General features: G+C 40.3%; 1 protein-coding gene across 1 annotated transcript in view; it reads right to left on the bottom strand.

Annotated features, from left to right (window-relative positions):
• Positions 1-24,128, bottom strand: part of AATF (apoptosis antagonizing transcription factor) — a 128,843-nt gene that overhangs the window by 80,727 nt on the left and 23,988 nt on the right. Inside the window, exon 4 of the mRNA XM_075853499.1 lies at positions 9,480-9,617. Within this exon, the coding sequence (XP_075709614.1) occupies positions 9,480-9,617 (138 nt within the window). The remainder of the gene's footprint in view (positions 1-9,479; positions 9,618-24,128) is intronic.

Genomic DNA, 24,128 nt, shown 5'->3' with positions numbered 1-24,128 from the left:
GTACCCTAACGGCCAGGACCGGAGCTAAGCTCCGATCCGGCCGATTAACCCCTTAGATGCAGCTTTGGCTGCATCTAAGTGATTAGATCGTACCCTATGGTTGCTAATGACAACCATCGGCACCCGCGGGTGTTCCGATGGTTGCTATGGCAACCGTAGCCTAACAATCACTTCCTATTACGGAAGCCTATTAGGCCCCGCCGGGAGGCGAAGCCTAATAGGCTTGCTGTCAGTGAATAGCTGACAGCTCTAATACACTGCACTATGTAGGTCGTGCAGTGTATTAGAATAGTGGTCAGGGCTTCAGGCCTTCAAGTTCCCTAGTGGGACAAAAAAAAAGTTAAAACACTAAAAGTTGCATGTACCCCAAAATTATACCATTAAAAACTGCAGCCCGTCCCGCAAAAAACAAGCCCTCCTACCGCTTTTTTGACGGAAAAATAAAAAAAAGTTATCACTCTCAGAATATGGTGACACCAAAAATAAATTATTTGAAACAAAAGTGATTTTATCGTGCAGACGCTGCAAAACATAAGAGAAACTATATACATATGGTATCGTCGTAATCGTACCGACCCGCAAAATTGTCATTCATAGCGCATGGTGAACGCCGTAAAAAACAAAACAAAAAAAAAACATCAGAATTGCAGGTTTTTGGTCACCTTGCTTGCCAAAAAAATGAAATACAAAGTGATAAAAAAAATCGCATGTACCCCAAAATGGTAGCAATGAAATCTACAGATTGTACCGCAACAAATAATCCCTCACCCAGCTCCGGTAGAGAAAAATAAAGACGTTTTGGCTCTCAGAATATAGCGATGCAAAATGTGCAGTGTCCCCAAAAGCGGATAACATTTATCAGTGCGACAGCGACCACATGTCTGCGGATTATTATTTATTTACCCAATTATTTTACCCTCTTATAATACTCTGATGTTCTCCGCACAGATTACATGTACCCCCACATCATTAACTGAAATAGCAGTAATACCCCAAACAGAACAACTAGCAAGCAAAATCCACGCTCCAAAAGCCGAATGGCGCTCCCTCCCTTCTGAGCCCTGCAGCGTGCCCAAGCAGCAGTGTACGTCCACATATATGGCATCGCCATACCCGGGAGAACCCACTTAACAGTTTGAGGTATTTGTCTTCAGTGGCACGAACTGGGCACAAAATATTGTGCACTAAAATGGCACATACCTGTGGAAATTTGCAATTTTCACTTTGCACCGTCCACTGAGAATTCATTTCTAATAGAAAAAAACAACCTGTGTGGTCAAAATGCCTCCAGGGGTGCAGATTCCAAAATGGGGGTCACTACTTGGGGGTTTGTTTTACTATTTGACCCCAGAGCCCTGCGATTGTGGGCTAATGCTGCGAAAATCACCAAAATAGGCCTCACATGCGCCTTTCACTCCTAAACCCTGTCATATGTCCAGGCAAATGATATATGCCTTGTGGGGTGTAGTTTACCAAATGGGGTCACTTCTCATGGTTTTACACTCTACTCTGGTACCTAAGGGAGCTCTGCAAATGCGACATGGCGCCCGTACACCAGTCCAGCAAAATCTGCGCTCTAATAGCCCAATGGCACTCCTTCCATTTTGAGCTCTGCCATGTGCCCAAACAGCAGTTTAGGACCACACATGGGGTATTGCTGTACTCGGGAGAAATTGGGTAACAAATTATGTGTTGTTTTTAATCCTATTACCCCTTGTGGGAAAAAAAAAATGGGTGCAAAACTACATATCTTTGGGGAAAAAAATAAATTTTTAATTTTCACTGCCTCATTCTAATACAATCTATGAAACGCCTGTGGGATCAAAATGCTCAGTACACCCCTAGATGATTACCCTGAGGGGTAAAGTTTCCAAAATGGAGTCACTTTTCAGGGGTTTCTACTGAACGGGTACCTCAGGGGCGCCCAAAAAACCAAAATCTACATGCCAAGTAGCACTCCTGCCATTCTGAGCCCTGCGGTGTATCCAAGCAGCAGTTTATGACCACATATGGGGTATTGCCAGACTCGGGAGAAATTGCTTTACAATTGTTGGGGCGCTTTTTCTCTTTTATTCCTTGTGAAAATGAAAACAATTCAACATTTTAGTGGAAAGAATGTAGATTTTCATTTTCACTGCATAATCCCAAGAATTCAGCAAAAAAACTGTGGGGTCAAAATGCTCACTATACCGCTAGATAAATTCCATGAGGGTTATAGTTTCCCAAATGGGGTCACTTTTTCCGGGTTTGCACTATTTTGGCCCCTCAGTGGCTTTGCAAATGTGACATGGGGCCGCAAACCATTCCAGCAAAACTTGCGCTCCAAAAGTCAAATGGTGCTCAGTCCTTTCTAACTTCCACCGTGTGTCCAAACAGCAGTTTATTACCACATATGGGGTATTGCTGTGCTCAGAAGAGTTTGCTTTACAAATATTGGGGTGTTTTTTCACATTTATCTGTTGTAAAAATGAAAAAATCTGAGCTAAAACTACATCTTATTAGAAAAAATTTATATTTTCAATTTCACAGCATAATTCCCATAAATTCAGCAAAAACCGTGTAGGGTCAAAATGCTAACTATACCCCTAGAAAAATTCCTTGAGGGGTGTAGTTTCCAAAATGGGGTCACTTTTGGGGAGTTTCCACTGTTATGGTCCCTCCAGGGCTTTGCAAACACGACATGGCACCGAAAACCAATCCAGCAAAATCTGTGCTCCAAAATCCAAATTGCCCTCCCTCCCTTCTGAGCCCTGCCGTGGGTCCAAACAGCACTTTACCACATATGGGGTATTGCCGTAATCGGGAGACATGCTTTACAAATGTTGGGGGGCTTTTTCTCCATTATTCCTTGTAAAAACTAAAACATCGTATGTTTTTTCAGAAAAACAGTAGATTTTCATTTTCACAGACCAGTTCCTATAAATTTAGCAAAAATCCTGTGGGCTAAAAATGCTAACTATACCTCTTAAAAAGTTCCTTGAGGGGTGTAATTTCCAAAATGGGGTCACTTTTGGGGGGTTTCCACTGTTTTGGCACCACAAGACCTCATCAAACCTGACATGGTGCCTAAAATATATTCCTAAAAAAAGGAGGCCCCAAAATCCTCTAGGTGCTCCTTTGCTTCTGAGGCCTGTGTTTCAGTCCATTACCACACTAGGGCCACATGTGGGATATTTCTAAAAATCGCAGAATCTCGGCAATAAATATTGAGTGCATTTCTCTGGTAAAACCTTCTGTGTTACAGAAAAAACTGTATTACAAATGAATTTCGTAAAAAAAAAATAATTGAAATTTGTAAATTTCACCTCTACTTTGCTTTATTTCCTGTGAAATGCCTAAAGGGTTAAAATAATTTCTGAATGCTGTTTTGAATACTTTGAGGGGTGCAGTTTTTAAAATGGGGTGTTTTATTGGGACTTTCTAATATATAAGGCCCTCAAAGCCACTTCAGAACTGAACTGGTCCCTGAAAAAATAGCCTTTTGAAATTTTCTTAAAAATGCGAGAAATTGCAGCTAAAGTTCTAAGCCTTGTAAAGTCCTAGAAAAATAAAAGAATGTTCAAAAAACGATGCAAAACAAAGTAGACCTATGGGAAATATAAACTAGTAAGTATTTTGTGTGGTATTACGATCTGTTTTACAAGAAGATACATTACAATTTAGAAAAATGCAGATTTTTGCACATTTTCTGTAAATTTTGGTGTTTTTGACAAATAAATATTGAATTTAACGACGACATTTTTTCAGTATCATAAAGTTCAACATGTCACGAGAAAACAATCTCAGAATCGCTTGGATAGGCAAAAGCATTCTGGAGTTATTACCACATAAAGTGACACGTCAGATTTGCAAAAATCGGCTGTGTCCACAAGGCCAAAACAGGCTTAGACACTAAGGGGTTAAAATAGGCCATTAATGTTTTATCAATAGGGAGGGTCTTGGAGGTTGGACTCCTATCAGCAAAATGTAGGGCTTTACGGTTGTAAACAATAAAGGAGCGCTGCAGTTCCTTTTTTTCAACTGATTGTGTGGAGTCCCGGAGGTTGGACCAACACAGAACAAACGTTGATGATCTATCCTAAAGATAGTCCACAAATTTTGTCAGGTCAGCGGCACTGATTGAGCAGTTACCGATCACATATAAGTTCGATAACAGGTGGATTCTGACACACTGTCACTGAATCAATCTATTCCGCTGACCTGATGGATACAGGTTTCAGCACTAGATACAGCTGCTCCGTACACCGGATACAAAGCAGCTGTATTTTTCAAAAGGTGTACATTGCCTTTATCTCTGAGAACCGCTTCAATTATAGGCAAAAGAACTGGGTAGCCAGGTAAATGGGCCAAACATTGATTCGGACTACAGCGGGCCATAAATATCGCCAAATATATAATGTGAACGGGGAAGCCAGGCATCTGCGGTCTGTGAAAAGAAGGAACAGGCGTCATACAATCCATCACATCCGATCCTTGGTCACCCAGCAGATACACGGCTGCCAGAGGCTTATCCTCCTTTCGCTATTGAAATAAACATGCACATTTGGCAAACCTTAGTCAGATGTCTTACAAAATGTTTTTTCTGACATTTTTCTGCACAAATTTAAATGGTGAATATGAATGCTGGGAAAACAACATGTAAATGTAATCTTGGTTTTCTACAGAAAGAAATCTTTGAGCATCTATATGCTCTGTTCACATCTGTGTCAGAGGCTCCCGATGGAACCCATTAAAGTCAATGTGTTCCGTCGGGAGACATTGGTTTCCATCATGCAACGGATCCAGCGCTTCCAGTATTCTTGTTCTGCTCCTATGATGTAGCAAAATAAAGAAACACCGTTGTGAACAGAGCCATATAAAAAAATAAAATAAAATAAAAAGTAGCCACTCATGACTACAGAGATTTTGCTATACCTTTATGCTCTGTTCACACTAACATTATGTTTTCCGTTTTTACAGAATACATAACAGATCTGTCACGATAGGTTCTCTTTTACTTCCATTGACGTGTACTATTTTTTTTTGTTTTTTTGTTAATGAATAGAATAATGTAGCAAGCTACTCTATTCTGACCTTGAAAAAGCAACTGAAATATGATGGGAAAGAACGCAGGAGTGAAAATAGTCTTATATAGATGTTTATGTGATCGCAGCGTTTACGGTTTATACAGATTTCATTAATTCAGTGCTTAAAAAAAACTAAATAAATCTCGTTTTCTTTCTTTACAAGGACATAGGAAGTGAAAGTGTAATAATATAGGATTATTCAGTACCCTAGTATTACCAGAATTACAGACAGACTTCAGACAGACATATATGGCACACAAGAACGCCTTGAAAAGTGAATTATGGGTCTCCTCATGGTAAAATCAGTAAAAGCTAGTAAACTGCAGGTCAGAGACAGATTATCAAGTAGCCATGAATTTTAATAGCTGTATTTGCAGCCCCATTCACAGCCAGTGTTACTTCACCTGCATATGAAGCCATGCTACCACTGACTTGTAATAATTAGTGGATATACATTTTCATTACTCAACACAGCATGGCCACAGCGTGCGATTTCGCTCTCAGGTCTCCATCGCAAATTGGGGTTAATCTGTAGTGTCCTATCATAGTTACTTTCTAAATGTATAATTAGAACTCACCAGTGTAGTAGTGATGCGGTGTCTGCATTACAATCTAGATCTCACCTCTTTAGGGACAATTAGAGTGTATAAGAAGACTTCATCCGTCTCCGAATGCAATGGAAATTATCTTTTCAGACATTTTGCCACCATATCACAAACATTACCAATTGTAGTCTGCCAAGTTAAATTTGAACTAAAGTAATTTTCCCAATCCCATCAATACAACTCTAGAAAATACTGCTGGATGGATGGGGACGTGGCCTGACCACTGATCAGCGAATACGTGACGGATGAGCGTTCCTAAAATCGATTCAGCCCATTCAACATCATCTGCCATTGTTAACTCATACAACACAATCATAAATTGTATCAATTTCAACACCTTACATCTCAGGCGGTCAGTAGAAATCCTTCCCTGCCAACTGTAACAAGCGAAAGGAGATAATTGTGTTGAGGTCTACAACGCGGCTGGAACCTGCGGCTCACCTGGCGACCAAACCCAGAGCCTAAATGACCTACTCAGAAGTGCTGATCGGAACCTGAAGACAACGATCTGACATGCTGGAGATAAACATTTGCTGGGATATAAGTAGGGATCTATACTAGCAAAGCATACGTTCGGAGCAGCAGCCGAAACGTGCATCAATATTGTACCGCCTAGCGGCGCTCAGAAGCAACTAAATGCCACCTAATTAACACAAGAGGGTATTAAACAGGCCAGCGATCCAGTCCTGGAATCCAATAAAAGAATAAAAGAAAATACTGCTGGATACTGCGAATATTTATATAGATTTAGTGGTTTATGCTACCAGTACAGATACTGATTGTTTAAATCATCATCATCCAAAGCAGGGATAAGATCAGATTACTAAAAATAAAAAATAAATCCTGGAGACAAAAAATATTTTTTTTGTCGGTTATACCACCACTAGCATTGCGCTTAGAGACTACTATGAAAATTGTGCAAAGGCGCAGAAAGAAAGATTAGATACCGCTATCACTTGAGAGAGAAAGGCTAGATGTTAGAGGCAGCACAATCTCTATAGTTAAAATGACCAGGATCATATAACGCAATTCCCTCGAAAAAGGTATAGTAGGATATCTAAACGGTCATAACACCAGTCCAACAAGCTGCTGTAAACCTTAGCTAACCATTATATGACATAACTGTCACTACCACCCCACCCTCGTGATAATGCGGACATTAGACCAATGCAACTGAAGTACCTTTAAAGAGGCTCTGTCACCAGATTTTGCAACCCCTATCTGCTATTGCAGCAGATCGGCGCTGCAATGTAGATTACAGTAACGTTTTTATTTTAAAAAAACGAGCATTTTTGGCCAAGTTATGACCATTTTCGTATTTATGCAAATGAGGCTTGCAAAAGTACAACTGGGCGTGTTGAAAAGTAAAAGTACAACTGGGCGTGTATTATGTGCGTACATCGGGGCGTGTTTACTACTTTTACTAGCTGGGCGTTGTGTATAGAAGTGTCATCCACTTCTCTTCAGAACGCCCAGCTTCTGGCAGTGCAGACACAGCGTGTTCTCGAGAGATCACGCTGTGTCGTCACTCACAGGTCCTGCATCGTGTCAGACGAGCGAGGATACATCGGCACCAGAGGCTACAGATGATTCTGCAGCAGCATCGGCGTTTGCAGGTAAGTCGATGTAGCTACTTACCTGCAAACGCTGATGCTGCTGCAGAATCAACTGTAGCCTCTGGTGCCGACACGATGCAGGACCTGTGAGTGACGTCACAGTGCTGCACTGCCAGAAGCTGGGCGTTGTGAAGAGAAGTGGATGACACTTCTATACACAACGCCCAGCTAGTAAAAGTAGTAAACACGCCCCGATGTACGCACATAATACACACCCAGTTGTACTTTTACTTTTCAACACGCCCAGTTGTACTTTTGCAAGCCTCATTTGCATAAATACAAAAATGGCCATAACTTGGCCAAAAATGCTCATTTTCTAAAAATAAAAACGTTACTGTAATCTACATTGCAGCGCCTATCTGCTCCAATAGCAGATAGGGGTTGCAAAATCTGGTGACAGAGCCTCTTTAAATAAACAATGAAACAAAGTATTGAAGGCTTTGATATAAAGAAACACCACCCAGTAAATGCACAGTGCCTTGTGAAAGTATTCAACCCCCTTGGTGTTTTTCCTGCTATGGTGCGTTACAACCTGGATTTAACATTTTATTTTATGTAATGGACCTGCCAAAATAGTCCAAATTGTTATAGTTGAATCAAAATAAAAAACACCTTGCTTTTTTTTAATTAAAAAAAAAACAACTAAAAGTTGTGAGTACATATAGATTTACCCTTTTTGCTATGAAACCCCTAATTAAGGTCTGATCAAACCAATTAACTTCAGAAGTCACATTAGTTATATAAGGTCCCCGTGTGCATTCAAAGTGTCATATGATCGGTCACATGATGTCAGTATAAATACACCTGTTCTGAATAGACCCTGAATCTACAACACCACTAAGCAAGAAACTTGAAGATCAAGGAGCTCTGACAGAGACAGAGAACAGGTCAGAGACAAAGTTGTGGAGACGTATAGATCAGGGTTGGGTTATAAAAAAATATCCCAAACTTTGAACATCCCATGGAGCACCATTAAGTCCATTATAACAAAATGAAAAAAATATGGCACAACTACAAACCTGATAAGAGAAGGCCGCCCACCAAAATTCACACACCGGGAAAGAAATTAGAAATTCAACAAAGACATCAACGATATCACTAAAGCTCCAACGGAGATGGAAGAATCTGTCCATAGGACCACTATAAGCTGTACACGTCACAGAGTGGGGCTTTTTTGGAAGAGTGGTCAGTAAAAAGCCATTGATTAAAAAAACAAACACATAAGAAAACACACTGAGTTCGCCAAACAGCACGTGGCAGACTCCGAAAACACATAAAAGGCGGCTCTCTGGTCAAATGAGACTTGGCCTCATGGGAAACTATGTGTGTGGCGCAAACCCAACACTTCCCATCACCCCAAGAACACCATTCCGACAGTAAACAGATAAAGCTACACTGGAGTGATTTAAGGGTAACATTTAAATGTCTTGGAATGGCCGAGTCTAAGCCCAGACCTCAATCAGATTGAGAATCTGTGGTATGACTTGAAGACTGCTGTACACCAACCCAACCCATCCAACTTGAAGGAGTTGGAGCAGTTTAGCCTGGAAGAATGGGCAATAATCCCAGTGTCTAGATAATACAGACATACCCCTAGAGTCTGGCATCTGTAATTACAGCAAAAGGTGGCTCCACAAAGTATTGACTTTCAGGGAGTGAATCTTTCTGCCCAATAAAGTGCTCTGTTTTTTTGTATTGATTATTGTTTCACAAAATAAAATATTTTGCACATTCAAAGTGGTAGGCATGTTGTGTAAATCAAATCGTAAAAGCACTGTACAAAGGGTCACGAATAGTCAAACTGGTCATTTGAAAGCATGCTCTCTTCCACCAGAAAATCACAACTAACACTTTAATACGTTACTTGGGTACACAATTTACGTACGAGTTCAAGAAAAGGCTATTATATCACAAAGTCCTCGTTCCCAGAATCTTAGAGACGCGTTAATGCGACTTCCACATTGGAAAGTCACTTTGGAAATTATGTCAGGGTTGTATAGCTATATCCAATACGACTATCGAACTACAGAGTCCGTCCAGTGGCAAAATGGTATTCGGAGACACTGCTGATGCTTGTAATTGTGAATGGGAGACTAAACAGTAGATTAGTTCCCCTTAGAAATGGTTATGTGGGTTTTAACAGCAATTTCTGGAATTTATTTGAATAATTTCAGGTGTGCAAATATACTTACTGTTTGTTAGCGGAGCCAAAAGCTCAGCTCCTCCTTCTTTCTTGAACAGTGCGAGCGTGTCATGTTGGGGAAGCTGATTAGCGGAAAGAAGCGCTTTCTGTAGTTTTATTCGTCCTTCTAGAAGCTGATCCCAAATGGCTGAAAAAACAAAAAAAAGACAGATCACTAGTATAGTACAAATTTGTCAACAATACAGCAGTCCACATTCTGACCGCTGAATTTGCAATACACATTTATTTTTATAGCCAACAGCAACAGGACAATCCAAAGAGAATTCAGTCTAATGAACAGAAATGCACAAGACTGATTTTAGAGCACGAAAGAGTCTTTGCAGGTGACAATAATGCCCGTGGTGGTGTTATTGTGACCTCTGTGCACCTGCTGTAGTAAAGGTTAAATGGACACTTACTTTTCAAACAACTTATGCTAATCTAATAGTATATCTGATAACAACTTCGTAATTTACTTAAAATTCGTTTTTTTGCATGCAAATGTGTGAATTTAATGCCACTAGGTGCCTCCCTTCAGTGATCTGCTGTCGACCCCCTGTTGTCAAGCAAAATCTATCCCAAATTACAGACTGTAGATCAAATCTGTGGCACTCTGCAGGTTGTCTGGGTGCTGTAGGTAGGGTTCCCATCCCATAGATACTTGCAATGAAAAACTCAAGCACTCGTTTGGTTGAAATATGCAAAATCGGTTTACTTTAAATAAGGCAATATAAGAGAAAAAGTGTAACGTTTCGGCCACAATTCGGCCTTTATCAAACTCTATTGCCGCTGGTCAATAGAAAAAAACCTTATAGGAAATGACGCTGTGAAGATGGGTAGCTTGTTTCACGCTTACCCATGATACAAGCTACCCATCTTCACAGCTTCATTTCCTATAAGGTTTTTTCTATTGACAGGCGGCAATAGAGTTTGATAAGGCACGGAACATTACACCTTCTCTCTTATATTGCCTTATTTAAAATAAACCTATTTTGCATATTTCAACCAAAGGAGTGCTTGAGTTTTTCATTCCTAGTTACAGACTGACTGCAGAAGGTGGAGTGTGTCTCTTCACTGCCTTTCAATAAAACTCTATAGAAAGTGGAGGGGGGAGAAGAATCAGAGTGATAGACACACAGACGTGCTGCAGCTTCCTGGTGTGTTATTTTTCACTCCAGTGCTGGATTCTCTGCTACACAGCTCATTACGGCTGTACAATGTCCTCCATGCTGCTGCAGCTTCTATATACTAGTCCTCCTCAATGAATTACAATATCAAAAAGTTAATTTATGTCAGCAATTCACTTCAAAACATGAAAGTCATATATTATATAGATTCATTACACACAGAGTGATCTATTTCCAGCATTTTTTTCTTTTAATGTTGACGATTATGACTAACAGTTAATGAAAACCCAAAATTTAGTATCTCAGAAAATGTCAATATTATATAAACCCAATTTCAAAAATTATTTTTAATACCGAAATGTTGGCCTACTGAAAAGTATGTACAGTATATGCACTCAATACTTGGTCGGGGCTCCGGCTCTGCATGAATTACTGCATCAATGCGGCGTGGCATGGAGGCGATCAGCCTGTGGCACTGCTGAAGTGTTATGGAAGCCCAGGTTGTATGATAGCGGCTTTCATCTGCATTGTTTGGTCTGGTGTCTCATCTTCCTCTTGACAATACCCCATAGATTCTCTATGGGGTTTAGGTCAGGTGAGTTTGCTGGCCATTCAAGCACAGTGATACTGTGGTTATTAAACCAGGTATTGGTACATTTGGCAGTGTGAGCAGGTGCCAAGTCCTACTGGAAAATGAATTCAGCATTTTTATAAAGCTGGTCTGAGATAGGAACCAATAAGAAAATTGTGAAGAATTATCTTATAACCGTGTGTAACAATACATCTGGTGAAATCCAGTGTTGTATCTATTTATCAATAGCAAGAGCACTAGTATTATGATCAAAAATGTTCTCAGACAAGAGAGAAACCTCCATAAATATTGCAGTGGGAGTATGATCAACAAAAACTGTCTCATAACTGTTGTGAAAAATAAAATAAAAATGTAAAAAACGTTCATGAAAATCGTAAAAAAAATAAAATAAAAAAGTATCGTGAAAAAACTGGGTAATACAACAGTGTTGTAATTATGTTTTTTTCCATTGACAACTGGATCAAAAACATATGGATGCAAGTAACAATGCAGAGAGTTGATACAAATCAATAATAGTACACACACACAGATTATATATATATAGCAACAAATCCAAAAGACAAGACAGCACTCCAAATTCCGTGATAGATCGGATCACTTTAATCACCCCTTGCGACGTTTCAACCCTACTCAATGGGGTCTTTCTCAAGCAATCATTGCTTGAGAAAGACCCCATTGAGTAGGGTTGAAACGTCGCAAGGGGTGATTAAAGTGATCCTATCTATCACTGAATTTGGAGTGCTGTCTTGTCTTTTGGATTTGTTGCTGGCTATTTGGGACACTGGTCGTGTGTCTGAACAAGAACCTGTGCACCCGATACTAAAGAAAACGGTGCTGCTTCTACTTTGTTTTTATATATATATATATATATATATATATATATATATATATATATATATATATACACACACACACATACACATTATACACATATATATATATATATATATATTTATTTATTTACAAAACGATGTTATGTTACTCAGTTTTTCACAATACTTTTGTCTTTATTTTGTAAGATTTTCATATGCATTATTTTTCACATACATGCGCTAATTCCTTCCCTTCAGCTGAGAACAAGCTTTGTTCATACAATACAGAGTTGCTATTAGGGATCAAGATATTTGGACCATAAAGGGTGCTCATAGTTGGTATACAAAACTATGTTATATGTCATCTGGACCTTGTACATTGTACGAACATTGGAGATTTTAATCGTTCATTAGGCCATTAACCGCTTCCCGACCGCTCACTGTATATTCACGTCGGCACTTGCTGGGCTCTGTGCAGTGCCGACGTGAATTCACGGTGGGTGTTGAAAGCACGATCCGGGTGTCTCAGAGTAGCGCTGACACCCGGATCGTGCTGTTATCACCTGCCTCTGGTCAAGGACATATGATCGGGACCTGATTAGTTCAGGTCCCGGTCATGTGATTGCAGGGAAAGTGTGTTGTAGCAACGAACTGGAAAGTTTGTTGCTATAACAAACGAAAGTTTGTTGCTACAACAAACTTTCCCGGGGACCGATTGCGGGTGCTGCAGTCGGTTATAAGGCAGAACCGGAGGCCATACAACAGCCCCCGGGTCTGCCATGCACAACAGCCTATGAGAACCAGCCGGAGGCAGGTCCTCATAAACTTCCTGTCAGTGTGAGTCTCAGCGTCACACTGACTGTTTATAATACGTTACACTACCTAGGTAGTGTAATGTATTATAGCAGCGATCAGTGCTGCCAGTCTTCAAGTAAAAAATAAAGTAAATAAAAATGTTTTATAAAAGGTGTAAAAACAAGTTATAAAAGTTACAAAAACAAAAAATGCTTTTTTTCCTATAATAAGTCTTTTATTATAGGAAAAAAATGAAAATTTAAAAAAACAAGTACACATATTTGGTATCACCGCGTTCATAACGACCCAAACTATAAAACTATAATATTATTTTTCCCACACGGTGAACACCGCAAAAAAAATAATTAAAAAACAAATGTCAGAATCACTATTTTTTGGTCATCAACCCTCCAAAAATATACAATAAAAAGTGATCAAAAAGTCGCATGTACCCCAAAATAATACCAATAAAAACTACAACCCGTCCCGCAAAAAACAAGCCCTTACACCGCTTTTTTGATGGAAAAATAAAAAATTATGGCTCTCAGAATACGGTGTCACAAAAAATAAATAATTTTATAGAAAAGTGATTTTATTGCGCAATCGCCACAAAACATAAAAAACCTATATACATATGGTATCGCCGTAATCGTACCGACCCGCAGAATAAAGTAAAATGTCATTTATACCGCACGGTGAACACTGTAAAAAAAAAAATACAAAAAACATTGTCAGAATTTATGTTTCTTTGTCACTTTGCTTGACAAAAAAATCTAATAAAAAGTGATAAAAAAAAAAAATCACATGTACCCTAAAATGGTACCAATGAAAAGTACAGATTGTCCCGCAACAAATAAGCCCTCACACAGCTCCGTTGGAGAAAAAAATAAAACCGTTCTGGCTCTCAGAATATGGCGATGCAAAATGTGCAGTGTTCCAAAAGCAGATGAGATCGGGCGACCATTTATCAGTGCGACACCGGCCACATATCTGCGGATTATTATTTATGTACCCCATTATTATACCCTCTTATTATGTCCTGATGTTCTCCGCACAGGTTACATATACCCCCACATCATAAATTGAAATACCAGCAAAACCCCAAACAGAACAGTTACCAAGCAAAATCTGCGCTCCAAAAGCCAAATGGCGTTCCCTCCCTTCGGAGCCCCACAGCGTGCCCAAACACCAGCTTACGTCCACATATATGATATTTTATATCCGGAGAACCCGCTCAACATCGTATGAGGCATTTGTCTTCAGTGGCACAACGTATTGTGCATTAAAATGGCATATCAGTGGAAAATTTAAATTTTCAATTTGCACCATCCGCTGCGCATTAACGCCTTCGCGTACCACGACTTAATAGCATGTCGTGGTGCGAGGGGTTATATATGGAACGGGCTCACGCGCTGCGCCCGCTCCATATTCTGCAGGTGTCAGCTGTGTATTACAGCTGACACCCGGGACTAATGGACAGGAACAGCGATCGCGCTGTTACAGGAGCCTGTAAAATGACATTATACTGCAATACATTAGTATTGCAGTGTATTGTACCAGCGACCTAATGATCGCTCGTTCCAGTCCCCTAAAGGGACTTTTGGGAGGTTTCCACTGTTTTGGTACCTCAGGGGCTTTGCATATGCGACCTGACACCCGAAAACCATTCCAGCTAAATTTGAGCTCCAAAAGCCAAATATTGTTCCTTCCCTTCTGAGTCCTGCCGTGGGTCCAAACAGCCGTTTATTACCACATATGGTGTATTGCTGAAATCAGGACAAATTGCTTTACAAATTTTGGGGTGATTTTTCTACTTTATTCATTGTAAAAATTAAACATTTCTATGTTTTTTCAGAAAAAGGTAGATTTTCTATTTCACGGCCTAATTCCACTAAATTCAGCAAAAAAACTGTGGGGTCAAAATGCTAACTATACCCCTAGAAAAATTCCTTGAGGGGTGTAGTCTTCAAAATGGGGTCAGTTTTGGGGGGATTCCACTGTTTTGCTCCCTCCAGGGCGTTGCAAACGCGACATGGCACTGAAAAACAATCCAGCAAAATCTGCGCTTCAAAATCCAAATGGCGCTCCTTCCCTTCTGAGCTCTGCCGTGGGTCCAAACAGCAGTTTAGTACCACATATGGGGTATTGGCGTAATCGGGAGAAGTAGCTTTACAAGTTTTGGGGTGCTTTTTAATCTTTACCCTTGCAAATATTTTTTTTTATATTTTTTCAGAAAAAAAGTAGATTTTCACTTTCACAGACATACTCCAATAAATATAGCAAAAGACCTGTGGGATCAAGATGCTAACTATACCCCTAGATAAATTCCTTGAGGTGTGTAGTTTCCAAAACAGTCTCACTTTTGTGGGATTTCCACTGTTTTGGCACCACAAGACCTCTTCAAACCTGACATGGTGCCTAAAATATATTCTAAAAAAAAGGAGGCCCCAAAATCCACTAGGTGCTCCTTTGCTTCTGAGGCCGGTGTTTCAGTAAATTAGCGCACTAGGGCCACATGTGGGATATTTCTAAAAACTGCAGAATCTGGGCAATAAATATTGAGTTGCATTTCTTGGGAAAAACCTTCTGTGTTACAGATTTTTTTTTATTACAAATGAATTTCAGCAAAAAAATAAAATTTGTACATTTCACCTGTACTTTGCTTTAACTCCTGTGAAGCGCCTAAAGGGTTAAGAAACTTTCTGAATGCGGTTTTGAATACTTTGAGGGGTGCAGTTTTTAATATGGGGTGATTTATATGGTCTATCTAGTACATAAGGCCCTCAAAGCTACTTCAGAACTGAACTGGCCCCTGTAAAAATAGCCTTTTGAAATTTTCTTGAAAATGTGAGAAATTGCTGCTAAAGTTCTAAGCCTTGTAACGTCCTAGAAAAATAAAAGGATGTTCAAAAAACAATGCAAATATAAAGTAGACATATGGAATATGTAAAATAGTAACTATTTCGTGCGGTATTACTATCTGTTTTACAAGCAGATACATTTAAAATGAGAAAAATCATAATTTTTGCACATTTTCTCAAAATGTTGGTGTTTTTCACAAATAAGCAATGAATTTATTGATCAAATTTTTCCACTAACAGAAAGTACAATATGTCACGAGAAAACAATCTCAGAATCGCTTGGATAGGCAAAGGCATTCCAGAGTTATTAACACATAAATTGACACGTCAGATTTGAGAAAATGGGGCTCGTCATGAAGGTCAAAATGAGCTCGGTCTTGAAAGGGTTAATAAAGGTTTTTTTATTTTCATTTTTGCTCTCTACAGAACACCACATCTTTCCCCCTTCCCATTTTAAATTGTCAATTATATTGGCGGTGTACACAGAGTGCGGTTCTAAAAAAAATTTTTTTGCTCATACAATATTTGAGGGTAGCTGTCAACCGTATCTGTTAGATTGCTAAATAATGCAGAATACAAGTCATATAATGGCCAGAAATAATGTTATTCCTCATGTACACATATGACAGCTTATTCTGAAAAGTCACCTGAGAAGTTAGGTGTGCTTTAAGAAAATAGTTTCCCAACTGACAATGAAGGCAAAGTATTGGTGTTTTTATGGTACATCCGTGTGTAAAATAGGATCCATTTTAATTGCTTCAGTCCTTTTATGACAACGGTGGTCTTTGATTGTGGGTTCATGCGATCTCCTATAGCTTCAAAAGACAGTCACATCTGGGCACTAGCCAAAATTAGAAATCACATAATTAAAGAAAGTGCGTCTGAACCATGGGGCGGCGCATTATATATGGTGAGCCAGCAGGATTACTTGTCAAATCTGCCGGGATGTGTTGGCTGCAGAAAATTAATGATTTAATTCTTTAAAACAATTACCTCCCAAAGACACCTTCAAACGAACTAATAAAAAGGATTACCTTTTGAGTAACTCACATTTTCATCTATTATCTTGATCCTTACAAAAACCTTTAACTTACTCTAGATAATATAGTAGAGTTTAAGACAGCTTAGCCAATGCAACGTTCATCACACACAACTGGTACTTTAGGAGGTGAAAAATAAATCTGTTACATTGTAGCAAGACAAAATAAGGAGACACTTCATTGTACTTGAAGAAAAGGCAACACAAACTTGTTGAGACATATGGCAAAAAGCCCAGTTTCTGTACATCAGCCATTCTATGCAAGGTCATAGAGACCTGTGGCTATAACAATCTAAAAAGTCTTGGTAACCTTCAATACCTACATGCTGGCTAAATGTTTTAATACCCCCATCCTAGCTGCTGCAAGATCACTTGGCAAGACTGATTCATGGAGATCTGCAGATTGAAAGAGCACTCCATCTCAAGCACCAAGAGTACATCCTATTCAGGAGGACTCGGGAAGCAGCATTCGGCTTTGGATTTCAGGGGGCTGTAGAGCACTAGCTATTTTAAACCAGTTCAGGACCGGGCTATTTTGCGCCTTCAGGACCAGACACCGTTTAGCCCTTTTTAGCACGTGTTAGTTAAATGGCTATAACTTTTTTTATTTGTTGGGCTAAGTACTTGATTTTTGCAATGTTTTTTCCGTAGACAATGCAGGTTTCTTTTTTTATCGTTTTTATACACAGCCTTTTTGCTATTTTAGAATTTTTATTCTTAAAGTTTGAAAATAATAGTAAAAAATAAATAAATACGCTTTTTTACTTTTCAGCTATTTGTTTTTGGTAATAACATAGTTTTACCCTAAAATAGACCTTTTATTTGTGATGGTCATTGTCTACCGTAAATTTTAATATATTACATGTCTATATTAGGGTAATTGGGTCAGCGCTAGCGTTACAACAATGATTGGCGGGGGCAGGGGGGTGACGATTTTTTTTGGGGTGGGTATTTTATGTGAATGAATTAAATTTTTTTTTGCATTTTACTTTAATTTCTTTTATTACTATGGTCTGTCCCTCAAAGCTCAAAAAAGACCTTTGGGGAACTTTATATATATTTTTTTCTTTCGTTGAGGCCTCATGCACACGAACGTAAAAACACCCGTAATTACGAGCCGTAATTACGGGGCCCATAGACTTCTATTGGCCACGGGAACCTTCACGTATGCTTACAGGAAGGTGCCCGTGCCATTGAAAAATATAGAACATGTCCTATTTCAGGCCGTAATAACGGCACGGGCAGACCCATAGAAGTCTATGGGGCTCCCGTAATTACAGATGGCTACGTTTGTGCACCCGTAATTACGGGAGCGTTGCTAGGCGACGTCAAGGGATAGTCACCGTCCAGGTTGCTGAAAGAGTCAACTGATCGGCAGTAACTCTCAGCACCCGGGACAGTGACTACCGCTGGAGTGAATAGTATTAAAAGTTAACTTATCCAGAACTCCTCTTCTTCTGCCTCCAGTGCGGCCTCCCGGGAGGACGTTTCATCCCATGTGACTGCTGCAGCCAATCACTGGCCAATCACTGGCTGCAGCGGTCACATGGACTGCCGCGTCATCCAGGGATGTCGAGAGGGACTCGTCACCAAGACAACGGCCGGGTAAGTATGAATTTCTTTTACTGCGGAAAGGGCTGTCCCTTCTCTCTATCCTGCACTGATAAGAGAGAAGGGCTGCCGATCAGTGCAGTGCAATTTTGCAGCGAAAACGTGCCCGTAAATACGGGTAGAATACTGGTGACACCGGACCCGTATTTACGGGCACGGGTCCGTAAATACTGGTGCAATGCGGGTCGAATACGTGTGACCAAGGACCCTTATTTCGCCAGTATTTACGGGAGGACAAAAATAAGTTTGTGTGCATGAGGCCTTACACCATGCTTTTCCACTGTAACAGCCGCAGTTACAGGGGAAATCAGCCCTCTCATAGTGACGATTGTCACCAATAGGGCTGTGCTGGGTCTAGTAAGACCCAGCAGCAGTGTCAGTAACAGCACCCGGCGATCATGTTACCAGTCACATGAACACCGGGAGCAATAGAGACAGCGGCGCGGCCGCTGCCTCTATTCCTATACACAGCGTTCATTGAGTGCTATGTACAAGTGATCAGAGAAGACAGAATCAGCGAAAGCTGCTTCTATCTTCTACTCAGGGTCCCCGGCAGTCACTGACAGCCGGAGACCCGACATTCAGCTGCCTGATCGCTCAGGCAGCAAGTTAAAACCCGAGCCGTAAAAAGTCTATGGCGCGGGTTTTAAGGACCCTGACCGCTGGCCGTAAAAACACAGCCAGCGGTCGGGAACCAGTTAACCCATCATGGAGATGTATTTCGCAGATGACAACATTTAACCGTTTAACCCCTTTAGGACACAGCCTGTTTTTGCCTTGTGGACACAGATGATTTTTGCAAATCTGACATGTGTCACTTTATGTGGTAATAACTGCGGAATGCTTTTGCCTATCCAAGCGATTCTGAGATTGTTTTCACGTGACATATTGTACTTTATGTTAGTGAAAAAATTTGGTCGATAAATTCAATATTTGTGAAAAACTTCAAATTGTAGCAAAAATTTGCATTTTTATAAATTTAAAGGGAATGTGTCACGGAATTTTTTTTTATATATATATATATATATATATATATATAATATTGCTTTTAGTTTGATTTTAAAATACATTTTATTTATTTGTGTTCTTGTGTTGTACTTTTTACTTTATTCTTACTTCTCTATGGGGGCTGACATTTTTTTTTTTTCATCTCTGTATGTGTATCGATTAACAACACATACAGGGATGGAATACGGAACATACATCCCCATAGAGAATGCGAACGGGAGCCGTTCCATTCACTATAGCGTACGCAGTCTGTGTGGGAACGGCGCATGCGCCGCTCCCACACAGACCAAAAGGAAGGTCTTCGGCAGAGCGAAATCCGGCACCATTTTCATGTGGACCGGAAGCCGCGGCCGGAAAGTAAGATGACGACTTCCGGTCGCAGCTTCCGGCCATATGTTCAAGGCAGCGAAGACACAAGGAATAGGAGTGGAGGCGGCAGGAGCAGGTAAGTTATGTTTGTGTATGTGATGTGTGTTTTACGTTCGTGTATGTTTGTGTTATACTGTCTGATTACCACTATCTAATCCTCATACACTGTGCATTCGCTCAGAAAATGGCGGCACACAGTGTAGAAGGTTTGAAGATTCAACCCCCTCCTTCTCTTGGCACGAGCCAGGATAAGGGAAGGGGGATTGTGTGAGGACACTAGAGCAAGTGTGTCTACCCCAAATTTGCAGCATAAAGCAATGAGGTTGCTTTACCACATTGCCAATGCTGCAATTTTGGGAATTGCTCCCTCTAATGACCAGCACATGGAAAGGTTATAAATTAAAATCTAATTTATAATATTTCCTGACTTGTGAGAAAATTAAAACAATGTGTAATCACTTATATACTGTTTAACTGAAAAAAAAATTAAAAAAAAATACAATTTCTAGCCACACATTCCCTTTAAATGTATTTGCTTGTAAAACAGATATTAATACCACACAAAATAGTTACTAGTTAACATCCCCCATATGTCTACTTATTGTTTGCATCATTTTTTTTCACGTCCTTTTATTTTTCTGGGACGTTACAAAACTTAGAACTTTAGCAGCAATTTCTCATATTTTCAAGAAAATTTCAATAGCCCATTTTTTCAGGGACCAGTTCAGTTCTGAAGTGGCTTTGAGGGCCTTCTATATTAGAAAGTCCCCATAAATCACCCCATTTTGAAAACTGCACCCCTCAAGGTATTCAAAACCACATTCAGAAAGTATTTTAACCCTTTAGGTGTTTCACAGGAATTAAGGCAAAGTAGAGGTGAAATTTACAAATTTCATTTTTATTGCCGAAATTAATTTGTAATAAAAATAAAATAAAATAAAAAATCTTTAAGAGAAGGTTTTACCAGAGAAACACAACTCAATATTTATTGCCCAGATTCTGCAGATTTTAGAAATATCCCACATGTGGCCCTAGTGCGGTAATGGACTGAAACACAGGCCTCAGAAGCAAAGGAGCAACTCGTGGATTTTGGGGCCTCCTTTTTTTAGGAATATATTTTAGGCACCATGTCAGATTTGAAGAGGTCTTGTGGTACCTAAACAGTTGAAACCCCCCAAAAGTGACCCCATTTTTCTAGGGGTATAGTTAGCATTTTGACCCCAGTTTTTTTTTTTGCAGAATTTAGTGGAATTAGTCTGTGAAGATGAAAATCACCTTTTTTTCCCTTTAGAAAGATAGAATTTTTTTAATTTTTACAAGGCATAAAGGAGAAAAAGCATCCCAACATTTGGAAAGCAATTTCTCCCGATTACAGCAATACCTAATATGTGGTCATAAACTAATGTTTCGACCCACAGCAGGGCTCAGGAGGGAAGGAGTGCCTTTTGGATTTTGGAGCGCAGATTTTGCTGGATTGGTTTTCAGTGCCATGTCGGGTTTGCAACACCCCGGAGGGACCAAAACAGTGGAAACCCCCCAAAAGTGACCCTATTTTGGAAACTACACCCCTCAAGGAATTTATCTAGGAGTATAGTGAGCATTTTGACCCCAAATGATCTTTTTTAGAGCGAAGGTGACCAAAAAAAAAAGCGATTTTGGCAGTCATCGTGAGCAATAAATGACGTTTCACTTTATTCTGCCGGTCGGTCCGATTACGGCGATACCATATGTGTAGTTTTTTTTTACGCTTTGCAGCGTTTGCACAATAAAATGACGTTTCTATAAAATAATTTATTTTCTGAGACACCCTATTCTGAGTTGTAACTTTATTTTTTCGTCAAAAAAAGCTGTGGGAGGTCTTGCTTTTTGCGGGACGGGTTGTAGTTTTTATTGGTACTATTTTGGATTAAATGCGACTTTTTGATTACTTTTTATTCTATATTCTGGGAGGGGTTGTGACCAAAAAATAGCGATGCTGATATAGTTTTCCATTTAGTTTGCGGCGTTCACCGTGCGGAAAAATAACATAGTTTGGGTCGTTTACGAACACGGCGATACCAAATGTGTACTTTTTTTTACCTGCAGCTTTGATCGCTGCTAGAATACATTACACTACCTATGTAGTGTAACGTATTCCAACTGTCAGTGTGACGTCACAGTCACTCTTACAGTAAGTCTACGAGGGCCAGCCAGAGGTGGGTCCTCATAGGCTTCCATACATGGCAGACCCGGAGGCTGTTGCCTGGCCTCCGGATGCCATCACAAGCATCAGCAGCCCCCACAATTTCATGGGGGCTGCTGATGTGCTACAAACCTCCTAAATGTGGTGATCGCAATCGAGCACATTTAAAATCGGGTTGATTGCCGAAATCAGCGGCGATGAGCCGCTGATCGGCAACACTGGAGTGTCAGCTGTCGGGGACAGCTGACCTCCCAGCTCCCGATGCACACCTTGTCGCCAACAGTGTGCATCGGGAACGACACAGTGACTTCCTGTCACTCTGACAAGAAGCCTATCAGGACCAGCCGAAGGTTGGTCCTGATGGGCTTCCGTCCATGGCAGACCCAGAAGCCATTGTTTGGCTTCTGTTTGCCATACTATCGGCAAACCCTGCGATTTCGGACCGGGGTCTGCCGATATGCTAGAAACCCCTAAAATTTGGCGATTGCAACCGATCGCCGAATTTATGGGGTTAATTCACCGAAATCAGCGGCAAAGGACCGCTGGTCGGCAAGAGTGGAGTGTCAGCTGTCGGCGACAGCTGACCTCCCGGTTTCCGGTGTACACTGTCGCCGACAGTGTGTACCGGAAAAAACTCAGTAACTGTACGTCCTCGTGCGGGAAGTAACCTCCCGCAACGATGTACAGTTACTTACTCGTGTGGGTAGGGGTTAATAACCAGGCCTGAAAAGAAAAGCTAAATTTTTTCAGTTTTTGCCTTTCAGCAGCAAGAGCACTTATTTATTTTTTCATTGAAGTGGCCGTATGAGGCCTTGTTTTATGCGGTAGAAATTGTATGGTTTTTTTTTTTCGTGATTTTGTTTGGGGGGGGGGGTAGAAAAAAGTAACGGAACTTAAACAATGTAGAAAATCTATATAAGTTATATCTTTTTTTATCCTGTTCATGTTTCAAGCTAAATACCCTGTTAAATTAATTCGTCAGGTTATTTTGATCGTGTAGACATCTAATATGTATACATTTTTTGTTTTGATGTAATGTATGGGCAATGAAATTTGACAAATTATATATATATATATATATATATATATATATATATATATATAATGTGCAGCTGAGTGCAGCATGTAATGGGTAGGGCTGAACAAACTCTGCCACTTTAAAAAAATCCCAACCTCCCTCTGTTATTTAGAGATCGGTGCCGTTATATTTGGCGCCCGATATTTAAATAAACCCCTGAACAGTCAATGGGGCGTGTAATGTCAAGGGGGCGTGTTACTATGGCTGTGACAATCAGATAAGGACATTGTTACATCAAAAGTGAGGAGAGAGTGTGCGCGCACACGTGCAGGCTCTCTCACACTTCAGCTTTGAAGATCAGTCTTCTGCCGAACTGGCAAAGGGACATGTCTCTGCTATGGACAGTGCATATTTATTTATATTTAGTGGTTTAGGTGGCATTAGTGTTCGCAGGGTGCTGTCGCCATTTTTTGTCTGCTGTATTTCTGCAGTCACAGGTGTTCTTGCACCTGCATACATTTTGTATCATTTAGTTGGAATGTGCTGTTCAACTTTTTGTTGTGTTTATGTGATCCATATATGTGGGGTTAGTGACTGCCTCCACTTGTTGTTCTTGCACTCCTCCCATTCTGCCCTGGGTGATTTTAATCAGTTCAATGCTGGATCCTACCATCCCCAGGTATACATGTAGGCTTAGTCCCAGTTCTGGGTGTATGTGCAGCGTAGGTTCCCACCTTACAGAGGTCGCCTTGTCGTGGCAGGTGGGCTAACACTTTTTGATCAAAATGTGCACTAAGAACCTCCCTATTTGTAAGTAGATTTAGCTTTAGTGCATATTTATTTATATTTAGTGGTTTAGGTGGCATTAGTGTTCGCAGGGTGCTGTCGCCATTTTTTGTCTGCTATATATATATAATGTGCAGCTGAGTGCAGCATGTAATGGGTAGGGCTGAACAAACTCTGCCACTTTAAAAAAATCCCAACCTCCCTCTGTTATTTAGAGATCGGTGCCGTTATATTTGGCGCCCGATATTTAAATAAACCCCTGAACAGTCAATGGGGCGTGTAATGTCAAGGGGGCGTGTTACTATGGCTGTGACAATCAGATAAGGACATTGTTACATCAAAAGTGAGGAGAGAGTGTACGCGCACACGTGCAGGCTCTCTCACACTTCAGCTTTGAAGATCAGTCTTCTGCCGAACTGGCAAAGGGACATGTCTCTGCTATGGACAGTGCAAGCGCTC

This window comes from Rhinoderma darwinii, chromosome 2 (genome assembly GCF_050947455.1).
Source record: "Rhinoderma darwinii isolate aRhiDar2 chromosome 2, aRhiDar2.hap1, whole genome shotgun sequence".
NCBI lineage: Eukaryota > Metazoa > Chordata > Amphibia > Anura > Rhinodermatidae > Rhinoderma > Rhinoderma darwinii.
The sequence above is the reverse complement of the archived record's forward strand: the minus strand, read 5'-3'. Positions and strand labels throughout refer to the sequence as shown.